The sequence below is a fragment of the Pempheris klunzingeri genome, chromosome 8 (genome assembly GCF_042242105.1).
Source record: "Pempheris klunzingeri isolate RE-2024b chromosome 8, fPemKlu1.hap1, whole genome shotgun sequence".
In the NCBI taxonomy this organism is placed as follows: Eukaryota; Metazoa; Chordata; class Actinopteri; order Acropomatiformes; family Pempheridae; genus Pempheris; species Pempheris klunzingeri.
In genome coordinates this window covers 15,002,885-15,029,949 of record NC_092019.1, presented here as the reverse complement: position 1 = coordinate 15,029,949, position 27,065 = coordinate 15,002,885, and the positions used below count along the sequence as shown (strand labels likewise).

Here is a 27,065-nt window from a genome sequence, read left to right as displayed (position 1 = left end):
GCTCTCCTTTGTCATAGTATTTCCTGCCTGATCCGTTAGCACTGTGCACGTGCAGCCAATGTGTTCAGGAAATACTTCACTGCACAGTGGCAAGTTTCCTTCTTAACAAAGTTACTGCTACCCCAGTATATCAAACAAACAGCATTTTAATATGGAACAGATAGTCTTGGTGAAACACACTGTCCTCTGAGTGTTACCTGAGAAGTGCTGCTGTGCAGACACCTCCAATCAGGAGGATAATGTTAGTTCTGAACTCGCAGACACCTTTTCCTAATTGAAGTTGGGAGCTTATCAGCAGCTGCAATTGTTGAGGTCACCTGGATTGCACAGACACATTTTCCAGTAAAACAGCATCACATCACTTCTGCTGAGCTGGCACTCTGTCATGGGAAGTTTTGTGTTGCCATGGAAACTGCCCTTGCTGATCATTTGGCTCAGTGCTGCCGCCCCCTCTCCGTCTTTCTATTTCCATCTATTTTCCTCCCCTCACTTGTTATCTGTCAAAGTAGAGACAACACAGAGGAGAGCAAACAAAAGTGCTGGAGAAGTGGCAAAGATGGAGAGCAGAAACAGATGCTGTAGCTGCCCTCGGGGGTGGGGGGGGGGGTCTCCCCGCTGTGTCTTTGGGGATGCAATCAGAGCAGGAGGCAGAGGGTAAAATTAGCAGTATACTTTCAGGTTTCATTTCTGCCCCTTTGATTGCCTCTGTTTTCAGTTTCCCTTCCTCCTGTTTGTTTTGTTTTCCTTGAATCCTCTTCTTTTCTTGATTTCCCTATCTTCCTCTTGTTTTTGCAGTACTGGTCCTTTCCTTCAAGGTTGAGGGCAGCACTGAGAGAGCAGTGGAAATCTGCTGACATCATCTCCCAAGATCCAGTCATAGCTTGTAGCTTGGCCGAGAGAGAAAGGGAGGGGTGGGGGACAGAAAAAAAGGGGGAGAGATACAGGGAGGGAGGGAGGTGAGAGCAGGAATTGGGTATTAACAGAGAATACTGCAGCTCCCTCTCAGATTCCACACACACACACACATAGACACACGTATTAAGATGAGCTGGATCATGAGGCTTTAAAACACACGCCCACAACAGCAGCATCACTGTGCCGCACCACAGAGAGAGACCAGGGTATACTCCCATCTCTCACTCTCACTCTTTCTCTTTCTGTCTTATACACAAACACACACACACACACACACACACACTCATAGGCAGACACGTGCTGCAGGGAAGATCTGAGTGTTGGGTCGCTGAGCATTCAAATCCCCCCTCCCCTTGTTCTTCTCTCTCCCTCTCACTCTCTCGCTCTCTCTCGCTCTCCCTGTTCACCTTGTCTGTTCCGGCTGTATGGTTTATTGTTGCGTCAGAGTCATTGAGAAGCATGCCGGGGGAGAGCACTCACAGATCTGTCCCCACCGACAAGCATCCAGAGCAGGGAGCTGAGGAGACAGGGCTCCCTGGACCAGGTAGGACCTCTGGGGTTGGTGATGGAGAAGGGGAGGTAATGGGGTAAATAAGCAGGAAGAAGACACAGACCAGGATATAATCGAGAAGACAGGATGAGGACAGTATAGAGCGAGTAAATTCTGTTAAATAGACTGGGGCAGGAGGGGAGAAAGGGGAGCGGGACAGAAAGAGCAAGAGATATAGAGACTACTTGACCAGTGAAAGTGTACGAGACTGTTAAACATGATCTGCATGAAACTGGCATGTGGACAGCAGTGAGTTTAGAGCTGGGTCATTTCTATCAGACTGTTGACATGTGCAATCTGAGTTAGTGTGATTCAGCTGCATGCTAGCCTCTTCACTAAACCGCATGTTGTCTCCCCTCCAACTCCTACCTTTCAGCACCCTCCCCAAAACCTCCAACCCAGAACTGTCACCTCTCAGCAAACCTCTTTGCACTAAATCCTAAATGATAAGCGATATCTCTTCTAAATGCACCACTTCCAGGACCTTTGTGTAATTCCCCTTCCTCTGTCACCCCACCCCACCCCATCCTCATCAGAAATCCTGGGCCTATCTTCCCTTTCCCTAACTCTGGCCTCCTCACTTCTATCCCTCATCTTCAACCCCAGTGCCACCCCATCTGCATCCACAACCCCCCAGCAATTTTGGAAGCTGTGTAGAGCGGCTCCTCCCTTCCCCCAGCCTCAGCAGGAACATGACACAGCGGCATGGCAGCACTCTGTAGAAAACACACAAACACAACCTGACAGGAGCTTTTGTTAGTACTGCCAACTGTTTTAAAATCTTGTCAGTTATTGTTAAATTTGCTGTTGTATGTCTATGCCTATGTCTATGTGAAATAATGAAATAAGTCATCAAAGAAAAATAATGATAGGGAGAGGGGAAATAGGAGTAGGTGAGGTTGGGTCAGTGCAGATGAAAGATTGGAAAGGTCAAGATTTTATTAATGTCTCCTTGATTACAGTCAGACAATCAGAGGGAGAGTGTTGTCATTTGAGGAAAGGCTTGGGACTAGTGTGTCTCTGACAGTTACTGCACACAAACTAGCTTTCATGAGTACAGTGTATACCGTTGTAAAAACCTGACAGTTATGATAGATAACCTTAATGGCTATTAAGAGAACTCCCCCCCAAATCTCAGCTGGAAGTAGTTTACAGTGGTTTGCTATTTTGGAAATGTTCCTGCTTTTTAAGTTCATCACTGCCCTGGTCTGTTCTTAGGCTGAAAATTATTTTAAGCTCTCTTGGCCTGAATCTTGACAGAAGAGGGAGGAGAGAGAATAGTCGGATGCTCTGGTTACAACTTATATTCTGGTATATAGCTGATGAAAAGGAAAGGTTAGAGGACTGAAAAGGGGGGCAGATGGAGAAAGACAAAGAAGAATATGAGACTATTAGGGTGTCTCCTCTTTATGGCTCAGTCTGAGCCATAGCTGAAATAGGGGCTGACAAGCCAGCGCTGCAGCCTTTGTGACGCAGCTCCAGTCTGCTCGGCGTGCTGCGGCCTGCTCCTCGTACGGCAAGCTGGGTGCTCGATTTAATTGTGTTCCCCAAGAGGAGACTCCCAGGCTGGGCCAGGGAAGTGAGGAGAGGCAGGCACAGACTATTTGCTGCACTGATTCTGCAGCAAAGAGGCAGAGATTGACAGTTATACTAGCAGATATAATGCATGCCACAAGCTTATTTAGCAGCCTAGCAATACAGAGGTCCCAACAGTATGCAGTTCGTACATGTGATTCCGGTGCCTGGCATATATGAGAGGAAATTACAGTATCTCTGAAACACAATCACATGTTCTGTACTCATTACCCACATTAGACGGTGCTGTACATGTAAGTGCAGAGTAGGAGTTGGCTTTTGTGCATTCTTAAATGTGCATCTCTCTCATTGGTGACAGATTTTAGTCTTGGAGGCATGACTCAGCATGCACACAAACACACCTAGAGCTCATTACTGGGGCAGTGATCATGCTGGCCTGCTAAGTGCTGATGATGGCATTCACCACCACCACAGGCAGGGCAGGAGAGCAGTGAGGGAGGAGAAGCAAAGGAAAGATACTGTGTACAGAGAAAATAAAAACATGGAGGCGAGAGAAGGATGCAGAGTGTCACAACTAAAAGCGAAACATGGAGAGGCGGCTTCATGTATAAAACAGGACTGAGGAGAGGATCAGATGGAGAAGGATTTAGAGAGAAATTTGGAGGGAGTGAAACAAAGGAGGGGATACAGAGCAGAGAGTGAATTAGTAAGTGATATCTGGGTTCCTGGCAGAGCTAGTGTGTGTATGTGTGTGTGAGAGTGTGTGTGTTTGTGGCTGGCACAGAGCTGAGCCACTTGTGTGTTATAATGGCCAATCAGCATGTGGATTGAGGTCACCGTGGCAATGGCCCAGTTAAGAGAGCAAATGGAGGTTCTGTTCCCTCCCTGTGTGTTATAGAGAACGAGGCCTCCATCACATCCTTTAGGGATGTTTTATTGAATGTATGGTTTTGTGTTATGGTAATCAATCCAACATAACAAAATTATGACAAATAAGCAGTGGAAATGAAATACAGTCTTTTATTCCATCTTCTCCCTCTATTTGTTTTCTCTTTCTTGCTCGATGACTTCCTCCACTCACCCCTGACCCCATTTCTTTTATTCATCCTGTCATTTCATCTCAGTGATTTCCCCATTCCCGATGACAGTTATAAAGATGATAGCATGCTTTAGAAGGACAAGAGGACAGACCACACCGTAATTCAATAACAGTTCCTTTTGCCTCTGGCTTATTGTCCAATTGTGCATGTTGATACAGAAAGAGAAAGAGAGACAGAGAAACTTGGAGAGATAAAGTAAAATAGTGTTGTGTACATACTGTAGAAAAGCACTGTACTCCACCTCCATGTTTTGAATTAAGCCTTACAGTGGACCACAACAAGCAGGATTCAAACAAAAAACAGCCTGCTTTTATTATGTGTTTTCAGTCTTGATGATTATTTTGCTGTCCAACGCCATTTGTAGTGTCAGAGTAACATGCAGAGCTGTAAGTTATTTGGTTAATCTGCTGACATTTTCTGTAGCTCTTTCTGAGTTAGTGTGTGGGAGAAGAAAGGTAAAGTTCAGCCGAAGAGATAAAAAGTCTATTATTGTACACTAAAGCAGGCATAGCCTTCCACAACATGTCTAGTGTTATGGTACTAAGATAATTCAGTCAGCTCATTTAACCTCACTTGTTAACTCCTCGCTAACAATTTACCACAAATCTGTTCACAGTTAAAGTTGGTTACATTTTGATACTACGGCTTCTTCCCATTACTTAAACAGTTTTTGTATTGCTTTTTCTGTGTTTCAGACATGACCAGACACCCGTCTACTGACTCCACCCCTAGTGACAATGGCTCCTCCCCTAGTGACAGTGGTTCTAGCCCTTCTCCTAGCACCCCTCAGAAGCTACTCCCAGCATGCACCTCTCCATTTGGACCACGACTATTTCATGCAATACCTAGCTCCTCTGGTACTCCGAGACCTCAACCTGAAGGCTCTGACCATCGCAACAACACGCCCAGATTGTCTGGAAAGTTGGGCGGTCATGGACCATGTGGGCGCCATGTCCCTGTGAAAATGGAGAGAATCAAGGTGTGGGTCATGTGTTTTAGAGCATGTTTGCAATTTTACAACAGAAATGCTACCTGACACATTTTAGCAGTATACTGATATGAACTTTAATGTGTGTCTTATTCCCAGGTCCTGACTGGTTCTGAGGTGGAGAGTGACTATCAAGAGCCACAAACCATTGACACAAGGGTGGTGATGGGTCAAGAGACACTGCTCAAATCAACAGAGATCCAGAAAGGGAAACCCCCAGTTGAGCCAAGTGGTCAGGCAATCCCTTTGCCAGCTATCCCAAGCTTTTCAGACCCCCAGTCACAAACAAAAGAGACCCAGCTGGAAATCAGCAAAGAGGGAAACCAAACCCAAAGCCCTCAAAAACAGCAGGATCAGCAAAAGGATCCTGTGCAGCCCCCAACCACACTCCCTTCCCCCTTTCACAACCCCGTATTCTCTTCTTCCTCCTCCCAAGAGCCAATCACAAGAGATGGAAATTTGATAGACAACCAGGAAGAGGGTCAAACCCTTTCTCAAGACGAAGTGCCTTCCCTCTCTTTTTCTGAGTTGGCCTGTCCAGTTGCTTTGTCCTTCTCTGAGCCAGCCTATGCTGTTGACCCACTTCGAGTGGGTGTGCCATCATCTCTTGACCCTGACTTGTACTATACTGCCCCTTCTACACCAATCAAGATGGCCTCCCGCTCTTCGCACCTTAAACATCATTCATATCCTGGCTCTCCAGCCAGTCCACTCTCCCCTGGTTCTCCTTCAGATAGTGAGGACCTGTGTTCCCCTCTCACCTCTCCATCTGGATCTTATATCACAGCGGAGGGAGGAAGCTGGACCTCATCCTACACATCTTCCACCTCCCCCTCAACTTCACCCAATTTACTCCTCACAGAAGAAGCACAGGAGGCCCCTGCTTGCTTTGTGGGCTCCTTATCAGAGATTGGAGATGAAGTTGGGGAGGAAAAGGGCCGAGTAGGTCCAGAACGGGAGGAGGAAAGGGCAAGGGAATTCTGCCTGTACCGTCCTGACGATTTTGTAATGAATTCACGGATAGGTATAACAGGGACAGTGATCCTTGAGGAGGATGAGGCTCTAAAAGGGGAAGAGATCAAGATTTCCAGAGAAAGCTGTCGTCCCTGCTGGGTGACTGAGGGTACCTCCCGTCGAAGGAGTAGTAGCAGCCGTAGCAGTGACTCCCAGGAAGATGGGGGAGAGTCTGAAAGCTCACTCTGCCCACTGGAAGAGGCTTGTGCAGGGAGAGCAGAGTACTCTAGACCCATGCAGACAGGTCTGAAACTGCAACTGGAGGCATGTATATCTGAGGATTATGGACAGATGGATGACCCAGAACTCCCCTCCAATGCCTTGACTCCTGACACAGAAAACATGACCATGGCTTCATCAAGCCTTAGCCCTGACTCACCTGTCATCCCCCTGGATGCGTTTTGCCCAGGAGCATTTGGTAGGCTCGGCCCCAATTCTTTCATGCTCTCCCAGGCAGCCTGTGCTGATGATATGCCAGAAGAGGAAAGGATGATCCCTGCCTCCCTAATCTCTTTTCCCCTCCACACCAGCCTTATCTTTAAGGCTGATTCTATGGAAATCACCCTCTTCCCCACAGAGGAAGAGAATGAAATAGGAGAAGTTAATGACAGAAATGAAGGAAAGAATGTTAATGCTTATGCTGCAGGAGAGGAGGAGGCAGATGTTGAAGATGATGATGATGATGATGAAGATGATGATGATTATGATTTTGATGACGATGGTGATGGCAATGCCAATGGTGCCGCTGACGGTGATGAAAATACTGACGAAGATGGTGGTGAAGACAGTGATGAGGCAGGTGAGGAAGCTAAGGTAGAGGTGAAAGTGGTAGAAGAAGAGGAAGGGGAGGAGGACGAAGAGCAGGAAGAGGACGATGAGGAATGCAATATCAAAGTGGTGGAGGATCCTGCAGACGAAGACAGCTCAGCATCCTTCCTTCATTCACTTTCAGAGACATCTATCAATGAGGGGTTGGACGAATCCTTCTGTTTCCAAGACGATACAGATGACTCATTGGATTCTGCCTCCTATAATGGGGAGGAAGATGAACGTCTATACAGCACTGAGAGGCATGCACAATCTCTGGAGCCCACACCAGTGGATGCACTTGATCAGACTGAAATCCAATCACACCCTGAAGAGGGATCTACCATTGGAGCAGATCAAACTGAAACTTTACATGCGCAGCTGAGCACAGAGACTAAAGTGGATCACCCCCAAACCACTTCTCTCTCTGAGGACAGTGCTGACCAACCCAGTGGCAACAATACAGAACACAAACCTCTGGATGAACCTAATCCCCCTGAATCTCATTTAGACCCTGAACTGGAATCTACCAGTGGAGCAGGTCAGACAAAACTTTTGCACACTCAAGTGAGCACAGACAAATCACTGGATGACCAGAAACCATCTGGTTGTTTTGAAGCGATTTCTAGTCAGCCAGAGTCCTCCAACAACCTGGACGAAAGTGGGAATGAGATTAAGGTGATGGAAATCTCTGGTTCTCCTAACCCTCCCGAGGAGCCTAAAGACAGTTCTCATTTTAACCTTTCCACTACTCCTGTTGTAATTTGTGCTCCACCTGACCCTGCAGCTGAGTCCCATACCTCTACTCATTCTGCCACTTCCACACAGGAAACGACAGACCAAAACAGTTTGGTTCTTCTGAAAGAATTGGCTGAGGAAAAACTCCAGATTACAGATACAGATTTGAAACAGAGTGACGATTATTCAGGGGGGGAACCCACAGAGGAACCAGAAAGAGACTCTTTCAAACTGCTCATCAAACCTCGTCATTATCAGTCAGAAAGCCAAAGGACTGTAGGAGCCAGTAGACTTGTATTATCAAAGTCTTTCTCCAATAAATCCAATGTGTCTGGAGGGGCCGAGGCCATGTGTAGTTCTAGTCTTCGCAGGGAATCTGATATTGAGCTTGACCAGAAGAATGGGAATGCCTCAGCTGAGTCTATGAGTGCGGAGTGTAGAGGTACTGATTTTGGTCCCTCTTTGAATATTGCCACCGCCACCAATGACTTGAATAAAGGTGTTCTTATTCTTTCCTGCCCCAAAGACCCTAGTCCCAACCCCAGTAATATCCCTGTTTCTGTCTCTCCAGAGATCATCTCAGAACTTGCTGACAATCTGACCCTGACCCCTGAACACTGTTCTGGTGACTCCGCCCAGGAGAACCTGAGGGAAAACACCCTGAGTACTGATGACGGGGTACTGGGAGCTGTTGGATCCCCACACTCCCCCCTTGCTATCTCACCCAAAAGGGAAAACTCAGAAACAGACACGAGCAGGGAGATGGGTCGTGGTGCTGGAGCATGGTGTGATGACAGAATGGGGCTGGGGCTCGGTCTAAGATTAGGGTCAGGGGCTGAGATTGGTGTCTGGGGAGCAGGGGAGTCTCTCACCCTGTCGCTGGGGAAGAGGTACGAGTTAGAGTCGGAGAGTCTGCTCATGTGTGACGCAGAGGGTCAAAGCACACAAATGACAGTGGATCCCAACAAGAGCAGTGAAGTGTGCAAAAGTTATGACAATGTTCTTGGTTCTGCTCTGGATGAGGAAGATAACAACAGTCTGTGTGGAAAGAGCGACCGGATGGCGGATGAAGAATTAGAAGAAGAGGGAGCTTCTGAGTCTAACTTGGCCCGTTGGAATTCCATTGCGGAGATCTCAGAAGCAGGTGGAGGAGAAGATGGAAGCTCCAGATTCCCAGAGGATGATATCAGTAATCTAAACCCAATCAATAATGGAGATAACACAGACACTTGGAAGAATCCTGATGAAAACAATGACTCTGCCTTTCACTCCTTGGAAGCAGCCATGTGTGGAAGTCTAAATGCTCTATCAGAGGAAGTGAGACCCCAGAGTGTGAGTCCCAGTGTTAGAGAGTCTGTGTCTAATATTCCACTTGAGGAGATGCCACCTCAGGTTTCTGACCCTATTGCTGACGAAGGCCGAGAACCAACTGATAGCTCTGTAAACCAGACATCAGACACAACACAGGGGCCATCCTCAAGAGAAGATATTTGTAGCATCTTGGTGCCATTAGTTGAAACTCAGATGGACAAAACTGTAACAGATCAACATCTCAGCTCAACAAATAAAAACAAGTCAAGATGTCATACTAGTCCAGAGTGTCAGAAAATCACTCCAGAGACTAATACAGCATTTTCTTTGCTACATGGATCCTTTGGTTCTTTTACTCCTAAATGCAGACCTAAGGAATCCATACCAAGCAGAGGTCTTCAAGACAAGATGGAAAATATTAGTTCTCAGTCAGAACCAGAGATCGTGGATCCTCAGATTGAAGGCCAAAGAAAAGGTGATGTCATCCCTGTGACTGACAGACTTGTTGATGAACCAAAGAATAAAGATGCCTTTAGGGGACAGCAGACTGCTGTTTGTAACTCAGGGGAAGAAGAAGAGGAAGACAAAGCGAAGGATGAAGCAAAAGACAGAGGTGAAAAGAAAGATAAGAAGAACAAAAAGGACAGAAAAACCTCTCCTACACAGAATGGCCCAGAGCACTTTGCATGTCACAGCCCTAAAGGCGAACTTTGCACAGATAAACCAATTGCCGCTAAGAAAGGGAAGGGAGGAAAGCAGAGCAAACACAGGGCACTACAGACAGGCGGTCATGCTGAATCTAGCCCTGAATCTGTCAATGACCCAAAGAAACCTTCTGTTCCATTTAATACCACATCAGATGGACGGTCAAAAGGGATTGCAGACAATTCTAAAACTAAAAAAGGCAGAAAAGCAAACAACAAAGCTTCATCTCCGGACTGTCAACAACAGACATCTGGGCCAGAGAAAGATGAAGCTGGTTCACAGATGCAGGGGGATAACAGTCTCAGTCCTGATGCCCAAAGTCCTAGCCATGGCTACTGCAAAGCTACCACGCATACCCCAGATAACCTCAATGTTGTGGTGGCAATGAACCAAGAATTACATCAGAAAGAGGAAGTGCTGGATAACAGACCACTATCTAACAGTCAGAGGGGAATCACAGTGGACATTAATGACAACAACATAGATACTGGGCTCAGCCCACCCACCCAGGATATCATATCATACCCCCTGACTCCACTTTCTTCCTCAACATCCCCTGTTTCCTCCTCCTCCCCAATACCTTGTGCCTCAACAGAGCCAGAGGATGATCTTCCCACACCTGTGCAGGAGTCCCAACCTATCCTCTCAGCTCAGCAACAGTCTTCACTGTCCATGAGCCTCACCCCCCCTACATGTTGCTCTACCTCCCCCTCAACACAACAAGCCCCCGATTCCCACTGCCTTCCTAAAGACAATCTCCAAGAGGTCACTGTTGTCCTTTCTACATCAACTACATCCACCGCAAGTGTCTCTTCGCCCTCATCCTCCACTACCATGCCGGTAAGCCTGTCCCAGCCTACCCAAGAGTCGTTTTCACCTGGGTCTGTGGCTCAAGATTCAGCATGTGTTCCATATGCTACTTCCCGTCTCCAGTCACAGCCCTTTTCACAGTCTCAGCCTAATCTCAACATCCAGCCTCACAAGCAAATCAAGCAAGGTCGCACGTGGAGCGCACAAGACAGGTGCAAAGGTGAGCATAGAAATGATTGTGTGTTAGATTTATATCACAGCACAATACACACAGAGAAATCCTTAGAAATCCATAGTCAAATGGTGCTTTGCAGGGATTGTTATCAAATGTTGGGTTTAAGCAGAAAATCAAATGCCTCTTAATAGAAATATGATCAATTAATGTGTGCTCTGTAAGGTCCCAGTATGGCTGAGGAAGAGACAGACAGCGAGGACGATGCTGGGCTGCCTCAACGAAGTCACAGATCCAAGCCCAGAGGAGTTGCAGGAAACAGAAATGGATCCATGCAAAGAGAGTCTGGTCCGTCCAGTCAACAAGAAATACAGCCTTTCTCTGCTCACCAAATAGCAGACAGACAGTCAGGCTGTCCAATCAACCACAGCCACAAGATTTCTGAAGAGATCGACCTAACCTTCAACAAAAATTGTGAGTTTTTCCTGACATCCTATGGGACAAAGGAGTCAGCGTTAGAAATCCCCTAAATTTCTACAATCCACCCTTTTCTCCTTCTGCCTCTTTGCATCCTCTACAACAGTAAACCCGCAGTCACTGCTAGTCTGTGTTACATTAACACGTGCTTGAATATAAATTGATGGTATTGGACAGAATAGCTCGAGGTGGCTGTTTTATGAAGGATACCATCAAAAGAGTTATTAATTCTCTGCATTATATGGTTCACTATTTGAATTACAGATAAAGAGTGCCCTATTGCTGCCAATAGTGCCTTGCATAAAATGGAGAAATCACATAGTATGGAGATATAATTAAATACATTTTCTGTAGGCTAATTCCACGGTGTTGATCATAAGATAGTCGAGTCACTAATGCCCTCATTACTTCTGCTGTGGTGATTAATTTCTGTGGCAATAAGGATATAACGCACTTCACTTACATGTACTCAGACTGTGTGTTGAATATGTGCTTGTGTAGGTTCCATATTGGCTTCCTGTAATGAGTCTGAGAGTGAGGGGTCAGTACCTGAGCTAGAGGAGCCAGAGCCACTGAGACCGTCAGAGCCCCAGGTGAGTCTGTTCATGCTGCTTTTTTGGAAATCATCTTGTCCTCTACTGCGTTACCTCCACCTTTTTTCAACACTTTTTTACATAATGATTTCACAATCAGGAGGAAAGTGTTTGCTTCACACTGACCTCTGCTATCTATGTAGTGTGTATGTAGAGTTCTTGACATAACAAGCTAAAAGGAAAGTCAATCGTTCACATGTTGTATTTTGCCTTCTGTGTATTAGCATGGTATATAAACATCCTCTAGCCATGATAACCAAACTACTGCTATAAACATAAGATGCATTGCTTCCTGTGTGTGCAAGAGAAAATAGAATTGCCTGGAAACTGCAACATGACCGGGTATAAGATGAGTCACTTCTGGGGATATTAACAAAATTGCAAATTAGCAAAATTGACAGATGAAAATGTCATAGATTATAACAGTAAAGTACTTTACATTTGTTTTTTTCCCCTTCAGTCTATTTCCTCTGCAGATGAAGGGCTAAACAGACCAAAACAGAGCCGCAGTGAGAAGAAGGCCCGCAAGGTCAGACTTCTGTCTGCTGTATAAAAATAAATGAATGTGGTCAAAGATAATATCAAAACTGATTAGGTTGTCATTATGTTTTATTTGTCTCACTCTGTGTTGCTGTATGCCCATGAAGGCCATGTCTAAGCTGGGTCTGAAGCCAGTCCATGGTGTGACCAGAATCACCATTAGGAAGTCCAAGAGTATCTTGTTTGTCATCAGCAGACCAGACGTGTTCAAAAGTCCTGCATCAGACATTTACATCGTATTTGGAGAGGCAAAGGTAAGTCTTTCTTTCCTTCTTTCTTATCCAGCATATGTTTGTATTGTTTTACTTCTTAATTTCTCTCCTCTCCTCTCCTCTCCTCTCCTCTCCTCTCCTCTCCTCTCCTCTCCTCTCCTCTCCTCTCCTCTCCTCTCCTCTCCTCTCAGATTGAGGACCTGTCTCAGCAGGCTCACAAAGCAGCTGCAGAGAAATTCAAGGTGCCCGTGACCTCCTCTCCCTTGGCCCCACCTGTCCCACCCAGTCTCACCATCAAGGAGGAGAGTGAAGAGGAGGAAGAAGAGGTACTTACTGCCTAAACTATTGTTTCTGAACATCTATCACACTCATGTCAGTACAGTTGTTGCTGTGCTTTGTAAAATCTTGTATTCTGCTGTTAACTTTACACGTCTCTCCATCTTTTCCTTTCTTTCTATACATCAGGTGGATGAGGGTGGTCTTGAGCAGAGGGACATCGAGTTGGTGATGGCTCAGGCCAACGTGTCACGAGCCAAGGCTGTCCGTGCGCTGAAACACAACAAGAATGACATTGTGAATGCTATCATGGTGAGGAGGAAGGAAGGGGAAGGAGGGAGCGAGAGAGGAAGAGTGAGCGGGGAGAGGGAGGGCAGATGGTGAACAAAATAATGAGTCATAGCCAGCGAGCAGGGGAGTGCATGGAGGGCGGGTGGAGTAAAGTAGAAAGAGCAGAGGACAAATGACAAGTAGAATTTCTCCCCAGTAACTGAGCAACCTCTACACTCCTGTAGGTCATCAGTGCATTTTGATGCCCACTAGGTGGCAGCAACAGCTCACACACAGAGGTAACTGAGTTGATGAAGTGACGCAGATGTTTTTCTTGACAGGGTGGAAAGACGGATGAAGCAGCCATATAGTTCTTAGCAAACATTGGCCAGAATAAAATAAATAAATAAGGAGACTCTCACGCAGACTATCTCAGAGAATTTTATTCATGTAAGCAGTGAAATGTATCTCAGAGTGGCTAATGTCTACTTTTCAATAGTAGGGAGGACAATGTTTTGTATTCCAGTTTAAAGCAAGGAAAATCAGCTGTAATATTGTACTGTTTTCATCTGAATTTATATTTATTTAATTGTATTTTTAATTATAGTTTTTACTATTTCATTTTTTCTTACTTGAATCTCTTTCTCCTTTTCTTCCGTTATAGGAGCTAACCATGTGATTGGTGAGGATGATTTGACTCCTGACCCCCTCCTCCAGCCTATAAAGCCTAAACGCCACTGACTCTTCTGTATCGCTGCTGCTGTATGTTGCACCCCCAATATCTGCTAAATAAAGTCTGTTCCAACGTGGGCTGCGTTGTAAGATTGATTGATTTTACTGAAAGGATTGCAGATGGTGTGTTTTAACATTAGGGATGGCATAGTTTGTAACATTCTGCAACAACAACAAACCCAGCAGATTTGTTCTTTTCATTTTGCTATTCTTGAAAGAAACGCTGAAAGCATACTGCACTGTGAGATTACTATTACATATTGTTTTCATGCTTTGCAGAGCAGTCTTTGCTCATTAAAAGCTCATTAATCAGAGTTTACATATAGCTGCTAATATTGTCAAAATGTTACTATGTTAATCTTACTACACAGAGTTACCGTTTGCCAGCTCTGTGCCAGTCACATTTTCTTAAAAAAAGTGGACGTGTCATTATAAGAGTAAGCTAATTTTCGTTTGTTCCTCACACTCTTATGTCACACAATACAGATGACACAAGCATGCACAAACAGATGCCAAAAGTATTGACAATCTATCAACTTTATTGTACAAAACTGATTAGAGTACAAAACACATACCTGGGATGGAAGGGTTCTGCTTTGACAGGTAGTAGCAATAACACAAACTCAGACCAAGCATGTTGAGTCATCCGCATCCGACTCCACATTCTTACACAAATACAGATGTGAGGCTATGATGTATTTCAGTGTGTGAAAATATGAAAGTATTGGCATTAATGGATGAAATACTGTCACAGGCAATGAAAACGCCTATAAAAATAACATTATATGCTCCATATGGTAACTGAAAATGTCTTGTTAGCAATGTCAGACAGCTTCTCTCGTTCAAAACACAGCATCATACACGGGTCCGTTTTCAAATTACACACGTAGGCTTTTAAGCCCGAGTGCATTTCTTCTTTTGAAATCCAAAAAGGATACTGGAGTAATGTGTTTCTCTATTAGGCAATAAGTGGTGCTCTCCTGAGTATCCCCCATATCAGTGCAGACAGATAACTTCAAACTCTCCTAGACAGCGAACTGGATGCCTTTGGGCTTGAGTCAAGTGTTGGGGAATCATTCACATGGTTAGGATTTGACTGGGAGGACGTTGTTCTCGAAGTGTCCCTGGTTAGTGATATTCCCGGCTGGGAAGTATCTGGCCACCACGAAGGAAGAACCATCGGATGCAGTGGCCTTACCGACCCCCAGCTTTTTGCTGCTCTTCCACACCATTGCAGTGAAATGGCCTAGATGGTGAATGAAATGAGAAACAAGAAAACTGAGAAAAGAGAGACTGTTAGGACATGGCCGAAGCTGAATGCACACAGACTTCAGTTCCTCCAAATATTTACTTAATTCCTCCTTCACTCATCAGTCCCAAGTCACTGCTTTCGTTCTGTCCACTTTCTTCCTTTCTTCCTCTGTCAGACAACTTTATATGAATCGGTGTGAATCACTGTGCTGAAATACTAAGAATGATCTACTTTACGTGTGATTAAGTTAAACACAGTCTGCAGCTTTGGGAAACCATCTGGAGGAATTAGGGCATGCTGGAAATGACATGTGGGCTGAGGAGTGATACAGAGGACTGTGATTTCCCCTCAGTTTCCCCATGGCTGGTCACTGAGTCAGACAGTCACACACTGACTGAGTGAGGTGTGACATCAGCACAGGAATAACAACGACCTTGGTCATGCCTGGGTAAACATCACACTGAGACAGGGAAACTGACAACGAGTAAACGGAGAATGACAAAGAGAAACAGAGCAAGAAATTGATACATTGAGATATATGCCGTGAAAAGACGGATATGGAGGTATTAAATGAGACAAGAAGATGTAAGAGAAGGAATATGGTTGACATTATGTGTCAGGGAAAAATAATATTTATTTCTTTTAGATAGAGTAACACAAAATCATTATTCCATAAATTATTATTTTGAGTAAATTGATTAATTTATGGATTATTCTATTCTATTTCTGCAGTTTTAAGTGTCAGGAAATAGGAAAAAAACGCTATTCACAATTTCAAAAAGCCTAATATTAAAGCTGCTTGTTTTATCCAGCCAACAGTACAAAAGCCAACTATATTCACCATCATATTTATCATCAGAGAATCACAACTTTTTTTTGGCATTTTTTAAAAAGATGATTAATCATCAAAATAATTGCTGATAAATTTTTCGACCAATCAAGACCAATATTGGGAAATCTCTAATGTTTACTTGACTATCCTCGTATTGAGTTCTGTCGTTTTGTCCAGCTTGTTGCTGTTATAGTGTCGGTCAGAGGTCGTTTGACATGAAAGGAGAGAGTGTGTGTGTGTGTGTGTAAACCTCACCAGTGCCAGAGGAGAATCCAGGATGGTTGAAGTTGTACTGTTTCACTTCATCATACCAGCGGTCTGCCACATCCTTTCCTGCACGTGCATGGGACAAAGTGTCACAGGGCAATCGAATCAGTCGTTTTGTGTCGTTCTTATTGATCAGAATGACTGCAATGTGAGAAGACTGCACCCTGGAGCTATAAATCCCTTTTGGGCTCATGTTGTTAATAATGCTGCCCTTTTTGTCACCCAGTGCAGCACTGTAGATGTTTCATGAATCACACTGCTCCACGCTGACATATTTCTGCAGTGAGTCATGGTGTCTAGGCTCTCAAACACAATGCGAAGTGGAGGGGAACTAGATCCCAGCTGTTCACTTTCAGGGAAATTCAATCCACTTTAAGCCCCATAGACTAAACTGTTTTATCTATGGAAGGATGCATCTTATCAAATCTTATATATGTATATAAGTTTCTCAGGAGCATAACAAGGAGGTCATATATACAAAAGAAATTCAGGCAGTTTATGAATAGAGTGTATGTATGCCTGTATTATGTACCTGACTGGTCATAGGAGGCCCATGCCAGGTTCTCTCCACAGCTCCCTCTACTGGACTCCACGCTGTGCTTCAGGATGCGGGTGCTGGCCAGACTTTCAGCATAACTGTAACATAACAGAGACAAAGAAAAATTTAACTGCTGAAACTGTCTTCTCCACCATGAATCCTACAACAAAATCCACTCCTGCACTGGAGAGATTGCCACTGTGAGTGTTGTGTACTTTAAAGCTCATCGCTTCTTAAGATTTAGCCTTCCCAGAAGTCTCAGTTTTTAAGAGCTTGTTGCACTGTGCGGTCCTCCACTCCCCAAGGTAAACAGTAAAAAACTCTCAGAGGTGTAATCTGGTGTAAATATGCAAATTAGGCTCAGAAACCACTTCCCCGAAATAACTGCTTTTGGTAATTGGGTTCATTTTATTACTGCTTAAAAGATCAACTGGGGGCCAAAAAATATATTTATGGACTAATTACATGTTGTAAATTTCTAAAGTACACTGACAAAGCTGTGTGTAATAACCTACAGGTTTTCATCAACATGGTGTTAATGTAGTGACAGAATGTACTCATTTGCATTTACTCACTAAAATTAAATATAATAATTAAAATCCGGGAGCTCCTACAGGGACACGGATCAACATCTTATATTTTCCTGTCTGTGCTGACAGTCATGTGACCTCTGTGACTCACAGTGTGGATAAACCACAGATGATAAATGCCAGGGGGGTCCCTAATCACTAGAGTTAATGACACTTTCTGTATGACAAGACAAACTCAAACTTGCAAGTCCAATGAGTTTTGTAACTTTTTTATCGGATTACATTATGAATCTAAATTCTAATTTCAAATAGCTCCAAAGACATGCAGCTGTAAATGGGTGAACGATGCCTGAAGCTCCCTCCTGGTGAGTGCCTTTACAAACGTCAGCTGACACAGAGGCAGAGGTAAAAGCACCAATAATCATGTTCCAATGAACTGTGCTGAGCTTTAAATGGTAAATTATCTACAAACTCTATTGCTCTAATATTTACCATCATGGATAATAACAGTATATACCGTATTTAAAAGACAACCACATTAACAGGTGTATACTGTTTATGATTAAAGTTATGACCTACAGCTCTACTTTTAAAATATAGTTTAACACACCAAAATCAATTAAGGACTTTTCCCGAACAGAGTTTTTGTACTTTCAATGTCACTGTACATTTCCATATCAGGTACCAGGAAATTAATGGCTGTTTAGCAGCTCAGTGTTGCTGTTACTGCATCATCAAACATGCCTGATGAATTGGACTACAGAATAAAGTCTCTTTATTTGGCAATAATGATATAAAAAGTCTGGAAAAGTCTGAATTATGTTTCATTCAAACTTAATTTGAAAGATTAAAGTAGCTGCAATTATTGGCAACAAATTGTCACCATAACTTATAATCACGATGGAAACAACCCTCTATACGATATTATATTTTGTAGTAATTTCATTTGACAGTCCAGGCCGGAACTCTCACTGTTATCCAGAGCAGTTTGGTTTACATAGTCCTTGCTAATTAGGTTTCTAATTTGATTTGTGTGTGCATTAACCCACCGGGCAGCCTCTCTGCTCAACTTGCTGCTCAGCTTCAGTGGAGGAGCCTGATGCTTCCTCCTGTACTCATTGTGGCACTGCAGCACCTCTTCAGCAAACAGCTTTGAGGCTGAGAGACAGACAGGACAGAGAAGGAGGAGGGTTAGGGAGCCAGTGAGACAAATCTGGCAAAGGACACGTGATGATGCAACATGAGCATTCGTACATGAATGAGCATACAAACTCGAGTCTCACCACTTGAAGACTGACTGACCACAGACTGTGAGTGTAACTCGATGACTGTTGATGAGTAGTAGAAAACGTCATCCACATCATCCCCCCTCTGCTTGGTGCCTATCACTCACTGGCCTTTGCCTTTTCATAAGCCCCACAGTCTCTCGAGTGCTCACACAATAGGGGCATTGAAATAGCCACACACAGACAATGCAAACGCCAATGCTGCCTAAAAGCCAGCATCTACTCAGCATGCTGCGAGACTATTCTTAACTAAAGATCAGTAAAAGCTGTTCTGAAATCTCACTAGAGGCACTATAAAGAGGAAAACAAATTAATAATTTCCTTGGCAAAGTTTCCACATCCTTTGTCCTATTACTCAAAGATAGCATATCTCATAAACACTTACAGTAAACAAGCAATCACACACACACACACACACACACACACACACACACACACACAGTTTTAGGGGGCAAGATTCTAACTCAGGCCGAATTGATGCAATCAAAGTTAAAGTCCTCAGTTTCCACTTACCTGACTTTCCCATGGTGCTGACACAGGACGCCTTCAGGAAAATAAGTTACACGCTTATACTGAACGAAAGCAGCCTCTCCTCTGTGTTGTTTTTTCTTCCTGCTCTCTTTGTCTCTGCCTCTTTCTCTGTTGCTTGCTCCCTCTCCCGCTCCTCCTTTAATGCTGTCTATCTAACGCTGATGCTTTGAAACAGCTGCTAATGCTTTTATTACCTCCAGTTAACTCTCATTCCATCTCAAGCTCTCAGCAGTTGTGCCAGGTTCCGTTTAGCTGTGTATCTGTGTGTAAGGGTCATTACACAATGTGCTCCTTCCTCAAGTTTTGTTTCGCCTCATTTAACTTAACATGCCTGTCTCTCTTGAGGCCACACGCCCTCCTATCTGCATGCCCTGTGCCTATCTTTATGGCTCAGAGAAGCACACACCCACTCTGTCTCTTTACATTCCTATAAATGAAAAAGGGGGCCCTGCTGTCATTGGTGACATCATCTTTGTGAGACGCATGCCCTTATAAGGCTCTGAGATTCTTGTATTCTGCAACTTGGTGCCAATGTTACTCGTAGCGACTGTAACCGGGACAGTGGCTTTTCTCACACTCCACACTGTCATGATTCAGCGTTTCGCTATAGATAATGTGCCACTGAATACAAACTGAGAAAGGCCTCAGGGTGCATACTGTACACGATGCTCACTGCTATTTCTGAGCTGGCACATCTCACTTTTTCAAAACACTTTCACTTTCCCTGAACATGATAGCTTCTGTCATAGAAAAAGTTTATGGGGGACTTCCCACCTCCATCTTTCAGTTTCTTCAGTAAATCAAATCAGTAGATCAATAAACTACCTCCAACACACCCAATTCTGAATGAGTGATTCTTTTTCCTCCATTCTGGATGAAAAACCAATGAGTGAACAATTTGCCTGCTGCAGATGACACACAGGGGGAGGCAGAAGAATCATTCATCATGCTGCAGAAAAGGTTTCCACTATTTGTTTTGTCTGTATGACATATGCTATGTTTTGTGCTTTAATGGTATTTCCAAACTGGGATATCTATCATTTAAAAAAGAAATGACATCTGCTTTAACAAAACCAGGATTGGTGTGCAACAGAACCTAAAATGGATTACCTCATATTTTACTGTGCATTTCATAACTCAGCTTCTGAAATTGTCTCTCCACTTCCTGTACATGCAACAACTTGCATAAAGAATTCATTCTTAAGAAAAACGCCCTTTTCTTACACCCTCTAAATCAATAGGGCTTTGTAGCGCCAGCACCAAAGTGCTCTGATGAAGCTCCTTAATGTGTAAAACTAGAATGCCAAGGCTTTATTGCTAATCTCCCAGCTGTGAATGTGAGTTTATCCACACTTTTATAGGCTTGAATATATCAACCAACACACACACACACACACACACACACACACACACACACACACACACAGTCACTGTGTTAATATCAGTTACTGCAGAAGATCAAGAGATTCTCTACAGATATTTATGATGAGGATGAATCCTACCTACTTTAGTGTTGCCTTGATTTTTCCTCTAGCGCCATTGTCTGGTCCGAATTCAAATTTGTCCAATATTCAATATTGATTTATTATGACAGACTTAGGAAATTAATCACAAAGTTCATCCTCATCTACACTTTGTGATTAATGCTAATTATCCAGTGTTGGAAAGCTAACACATTAAACTAAATGCTAAACATGGTAAACATTATATGCTAAACATTAGCACATCATTGGGAGCATGTCACCAGCTGCTAGCGTTAGCATTTAGCTCAAACCACTGGTGTGTAGCCTGTCTGGCATGGCTGTAAACTCTTTTTGTTGGGTCTTTTCCCCTTGCCACAGTTTATGAATCTGCTATCTTGCAGCAATCCATGCTATGAATATTGTACATTAAGTCATAATTCCAAAGAGAGCTTCATGAATGAATCACATTAAGCTGAATGCCAGTTTGCAGTATATGTGTCAACTTTTTAATGTGACTTCTCAAGTCATCATACAGCAACTTAAAAAAACCCTACAAAAAAGAAGCCACTGTCTTTTGAATTATTTTTCATTATTATTGGCAAACTGAATGTGTGGAGAGATTCTGAGACATCATGTCAGCCTATCAGCCTATATATAACATATACAGTATATATACATATATACATACATTTCTTGAACATAGAGTTTCATAAACACAGTAAATATATTAGCACAATTTTCTGTCTATGTACGCTGGGCTACTGCAGTAATAAACAGCTCAACAGCTTCCATCTTCTTTTCATCTTGTTTTTCTGGCAGCTGTCAGATCTAAGGGGAGGTGTCTTTTCTAAAATTCAGCAACACTAATTCATGAATCATCATTTAAAATGGGTACACAGATTACAATTATGTCAGATAACACATGTGCCACTCTGGACCAAAAACACATCTAATAGTAATCCAACACTGAGCAAAGCTACCAGATTCTAATTATTATACAAGGGGCAAATGGGTCTGACATAAAGGTCTAGCTGGGTTTTTTTTTTCCTGTGGGGTCAACCACTGATGTTAATCCACTCCATTTCAGTAAAAAGAAACAAACATTATAAGCTGACATTAGTTTTTAAAGCAGGACGAAGGTTTTCCATTGTGAGGTGTTCCAGTTACTTTGTGGTCCCTTTAAGTGTAATTACCTGATTTGCCACAAGGTGGGACTGTAAGCAAAGACACCGAACAAGGAGGTGGTTGGAGTATCAGTCACACTAAGTGCAACTAATGACATCTTAGTTTCATAATATGAGTGGACATGATGGGATTCATGTGAAAAGTCAAGCCACTTGATTTCACATTAGCTGAATAGTGCTATCTTAACAAATTGATTTCCTCCTTGCCTCCTCCAACCATCTGCATAGTGATGGGATGGGACAGCTGGAGGAAGACATTTACATAGTGGTCTAGAGACACTGAGACTTTACAGCCATACATCTTAATTCATACTAATTGAGATAGCAGTGGAGTGTGTGTATTTGTGTGTATCTGTGGTATGAATGTGTGTATTTGAGTGCGTGCGCATGCACACGTAGTAGGAGGGATGGTGATGTGATTTATAGAGAGAGCCCCTTTTAGAGGGACAGTACAGACATCGATCCATGCAGATATTACATCATTTATCTCTGCACATTGGCTATATCTGCTGTACTTATTGCTTGGCTCCCCTCCCTGTCAGCTGCGACATCGTTCTTTCGATTCTCCTCTACTCCCCATCACTTTCTCTCTGCCTCTCATCCTCTTGCTCCTTCCCTCCAATCTGTAATTTTCATTTTTCCCTCACCTGAAGCCCCTAATGAAAATCCTCCAGCCGATCTCTTATAAAAAGAAAGGAACACCAAATTCTTTCTGGGCCAGAAATAATTTTCCACTCCTGTCATGACTGAAGTGAATGTGGATTTATGGCAACATGAATGTGAAATAACTCTTACTGGGGCTGTAAGTGCACTTAGTTGCATATAATTTCTCTTTAGTGTTCCCACGAGGAAGGTGAGGACTTTTTAATAACTCCTACCATTCACCTCCATCCTCATTAAGAGGTCTAGTTGACTAAAAATGGAGAGATCTACTGAGGGGGTGTTGAGAGGATTGATCTCAGCTGAGAGAAAGAGAAGTGAGGGGGCTGTACTTTCTCGAAGAAGTTGTTGGAAGCTCTCCCTCCAGAGCTCTGCGGCAGAATTTGACACATCAAGAAGCCTTTTATGGTGTCATTAGTGTAACTGTTCCACCGAGGACAAATGATTCTGCGGGTTAAGAGGAGTTAATCACCTGCCAATCAAACCTCATCAAGCAGCCTCAACGGATGAGGCACTATACAAATCTCATCATATTTACAGAGCCTTCAATTAAGCAGATACAGACAAGGAGTCACATGCAGAGAGGAGAGAGTGACAAGGCGAGCAGAGGCCAAGCTGGGAGGGTGAGGAGGAAAGACAGAGATAGAGGGAGACAGAGACAGTAAGCAGAGCTGGAAGACTCCTGTCTGACACTAAGCAGCAGAAATGTAATGTCTTAAAAGGCCATCGCAGTCAATAAAGTTCCTAATGTGCTTAAAGCAATTACTGTGTCCGGAGAGGAGCAAAGTGCATGCAAGATATTAACCCCAGTAACCCTCTCTATCTGGTCCATAATTAAATTATCCTCACATCCTCATTCTAATATAGAGACACATACACACACCCAAAGACACACACTCATGCAAGCTTGCATTTATGCATGTTCACATAAAGTATGCTGAACCGTACCCTGCACTGACAAGAGAAGAGAGGAGAACAAACAAGAGTAAAAGTGAAAGTAAAAGACTAATGATGTGGGATCTCAGCGCTGGTAACAGTACGGGCATTGTTTGACCTTGACATTGATTGACATGTTATGTTTTGAGGGCTGTCTCACAACATACTGTAGGTTTCAATGCATTCATGCGAGGGCAAATGAGTTACTCTCTGACAGAGTCAATGCCCTCTCCTTCTCTCTAGAAGAACTGTCAGCAGCAATTTATTTCAAGGTTTACAATAATTTCTTTTTTAAAAAAAAGAACTGGTATGTTAGTGTAAAGACATAGAGAGGTTCCTGGAAAGAAATATGGATTTTAGTACTAAATGGAGAGTGCCTATTTACTTTGGTTTAAAGGAGCATTTCTCTCAAAACAATTCCCCCTGAAATAAGCAACTCAACACAACTAACCCTACCTGGATAATTTTCCCAGTCTTCCAACGTCAATATTTTCCCCATAATTTGTACCAAAGTACATTCTTCTTTGAAACCTGCAAGAAAATGCTGAGGAAATGAAAGCATTTTAAAATTTCCTTGCACTCTTCCACCCATTTGTACATAATGTCCATATATCTTTTTGCTCTGGTTGTATACACAGGCCCTATAATCCTGGCTTACATTTGAGTCTGTTGCCTGTTTCTTCTGCTTTTCCTTCTTTCTCACACTGCATTACGTATATTCAAATTTAAATTGCTATGTCCAAGTAGTATATCTAATAAGCTCTTCAAGCAGATTTAATGCCGTTTAATAGTTGTCATACAAATTGTTATTTGCAGAGCCACGGAGAAATCTTGACACTATGGATGCTAATTATTGCTTCTGAAAATAACTAACCACCCTTGAGCATTATGCATGAGCCCTGGTGGCGCTTTCCTCAGCATCTGGGACAGTTTTTGTGGTTGGACTGGGCAGCGAGCTAATTTAGTATTTCTGCATGGTGCCTCTTCGGCTTATTTTTGTTTGTTTGTATTGATAAGTAATATTTTCTGACCTTGCCTCGGGAACTCTAAACTGCTGTTTTGGGTCAATGCATAATAACGTTAACTGTTATAACATAAATTGTAAGCATGATTGTGCTTGTGAATATGGATGTTTGTGTCTGTGTGTGTGTATGTGTGTGTGTGTGTGTGTGTGGTGCGTGGGTGCCTTTGTCTAGGTGTGCACTGTTTACCATGCTGAGGAGGACTCCATTGCTCTGGTGAGACAATACAGGAGGGTAGGCAGTCTGGAAATAATGTGTCAGCCCATCAGCAGACTGTCAACCACACTCACACACACACACACACACACACACACACACACACACACACACACACTCTCTCTCTCTTTCTTTCTCTCTCTCTCTTACACACACACACACACACACACACACACACACACACACACACACAAAATGCAGTCATCAACTACTGACGAATACAGAGATGGGGATGGGTAAAATATTTTTTGCCAGTGGTCACCGCCAGTCTGTTGCATTCACCAGTATCAATGCACATTCAAGAACGTATAGCCTCATGTAAGCCTTGTCATATGAACACAGAGTGAATGTGATGAACTGAGTTTGTGCACTGAATTTAATCAAATCAAGTGCTGCAAACCCAGCAGGAATTGCAGCTTAAACCACATTACAGCAAGTAAGCACTTTTTGGAAATTCATACATATGTCCTTGAGGTATTTGAATATCATGTGTTGATGAATATTTAATGATGAAAACAGTAACCTCTGAGCAGAGTTGACTTTCAAACATGCATCACCGCGCATTTAATGAAATATCTTAGCATGTTGATCTTAATCAGTACATGTGAAGCTGTATCTATGCTTCACTCTGCTGAACGCTGTAAACTGGCACTGAATAGAATTAAGTAGGTAGAGAGAGTGAATGAATAAAGTTGTTCCATTAACAGCTTCCTGAAGTCGTTTACACAAGAATTGTAATCATATCTGGCAGGATTTGATCTCTGACATATGCACTCAACCACCTCTCAAACAAAGGCTTGCCTTTCACAGATGGCTCAAACTGATAATTGGAGACAATTATGCAAGGCTACTGCAGTGGGATTTCTTTACACCATAGTACGGCCATTTTCTATAGATCTGTATTGTACGTATGATTGTATACGTTAGGATCCTGATATAAATACAGATATATCTATATAGATATATCTATAGATAGATAGATAGATAGATGGACACAAAAGGGCACAAACATTTCCCTCCAGAAGTGTGAGCTCGTATTTCAGCATGGTATAAAGCCACTGGACAGCTCAATACTGCATGTCTGTACTGCTAATATCATTTTATTTGATCTCACTGTGTGTGCTCTCTCTATTTGTGGTCATGGATCATAGAAGGCCAGAGAGAACAAACAAAAAAATTAATATGAAGCGAAAATGCATGACCATAGCTGTGGGGAGTAACACGGTAGGGACCATTTACGTGTGTGTGTGTGTGTGCGCGCGTGTGTGTGTACATGTGTGACAGACATAAAGAAAGGGACCATTTCTCTCAGAGCCAAAATGAGGTTGGGGAATTGGATAGAACACTTTCGTTCCCCCCAATGAAAGTGGCTCTCTCACATTTGCAGGAGGACATATGGGGTGTGAAGCAAAGCCATCGGATGAGGACGGGAGAGGAATGCTTGCGAGCCTAAAAAGATGACAAGGAAAATAAAACTGAAACAGAGTAAAGGGGGAATCAGAGATTGCTTGGGAAACCTCGAGACTGGCACCGCTGTAAACTTTAGTGAAGAAACTTCCAGAGTGTCTGCTATGGGACAGAGTGACAGTGTTTCAACCATCTAAACACAACACAGGGATTCTGTGAAACGCTGATGGGCTGCACAGCATGTTCTAACACCAAAGAGCACAATATACGGTGTCCACCTCACCTCGCTCCATCACTGTGAACACTTACGCTCGCACATGCACAGATATACCCACACAACACACATGCACATTTATGCATGCACACACAGAAGCAGATCCACACACAGGCAAGACAAGGTGGTAGACAGTCAGTGTGGAGATAGATGGGGGAGGTAAATAGGGGTGTCATGGCACCGTGATGGAATGAGGCAGAGGAGAATTCATCCTGTGTTTCCTCTAGCCTCTGTCCCCCTGCTGACAGCATCCTGAAATAGGGCCCACTGTGTCTGTATATATATACACCTGTATGTGTGAGTGTGTGTGTGTGCGCATTTCTCTTTGGTATGTGCTTCCACCTCTTCTCTGTGTGTGTTTTTTAACTTCTGTGTGTCTGTGTGTGTTTCTCCCTCTGTGTGTTGTGTATCTCCTCGGCTCTGGGAGCCGGATGAAAGCGGCCAATGTGGAGAAAGATAGAGATAACACTAGGGAATGAGTGAGCGAGGGAGAGAGAGAGAGCCCTTTGGGGAAAATGAAACATCCTTCCTGTTTCGTTTTAATGCTCAGGTCTCGTTTGAACTCGAATCCCATTGGGCCAGTGGTCAGTAAAGTGTTGTTAGATCCTGCAGAGCATCTGTCTGTGTTCTGTACAGGTCGACAGTACCTACGTGTAATCATTTGAATGTTGTAGCTGCTAAAGGTTCCCGAGACATAGCTGTAAATGTGATAGGTATGCAGCATATGTTTTCCCATTTCAGGCACCAGTGGGACAAGTGTGGGCCATTTAGTGAAAAAAAAAATTGTGAAAAAAAGACAGCAAAAGAAAAAAAAAAGAAAACTTCCTTTGGGTGTGGGAGGATGTTGCAATAGTGGCAAACCCACATAAACACAACTTAAAAAATTTCTATCAAATATAGATTAAATTCTGTTCAGTTTTA

The 27,065-nt window shown here is 43.4% G+C and overlaps 2 protein-coding genes across 2 annotated transcripts; one reads left to right on the top strand and one right to left on the bottom strand.

Moving 5' to 3' along the window:
- Positions 1-1,382: 1,382 nt before the first annotated feature.
- Positions 1,383-13,799, top strand: nacad (NAC alpha domain containing). The gene is made up of 11 exons (XM_070834852.1): positions 1,383-1,459; positions 4,797-5,080; positions 5,189-10,504; positions 10,598-10,694; positions 10,872-11,120; positions 11,625-11,716; positions 12,177-12,245; positions 12,364-12,510; positions 12,660-12,794; positions 12,934-13,056; positions 13,679-13,799. Exons 2-11 carry the CDS (start codon positions 4,799-4,801, stop codon positions 13,691-13,693), a joined length of 6,525 nt encoding a protein of 2,174 aa, XP_070690953.1. The 5' UTR covers positions 1,383-1,459; positions 4,797-4,798; the 3' UTR covers positions 13,694-13,799.
- A 468-nt stretch (positions 13,800-14,267) lies between these two features.
- glipr2l (GLI pathogenesis-related 2, like) lies at positions 14,268-19,369 on the bottom strand. The gene is made up of 5 exons (XM_070836152.1): positions 18,965-19,369; positions 18,215-18,323; positions 16,630-16,733; positions 16,086-16,163; positions 14,268-14,992 (listed from the first exon to the last, which is right to left on the bottom strand). Exons 1-5 carry the CDS (start codon positions 18,975-18,977, stop codon positions 14,832-14,834), a joined length of 465 nt encoding a protein of 154 aa, XP_070692253.1. The 5' UTR covers positions 18,978-19,369; the 3' UTR covers positions 14,268-14,831.
- Positions 19,370-27,065: the final 7,696 nt, after the last annotated feature.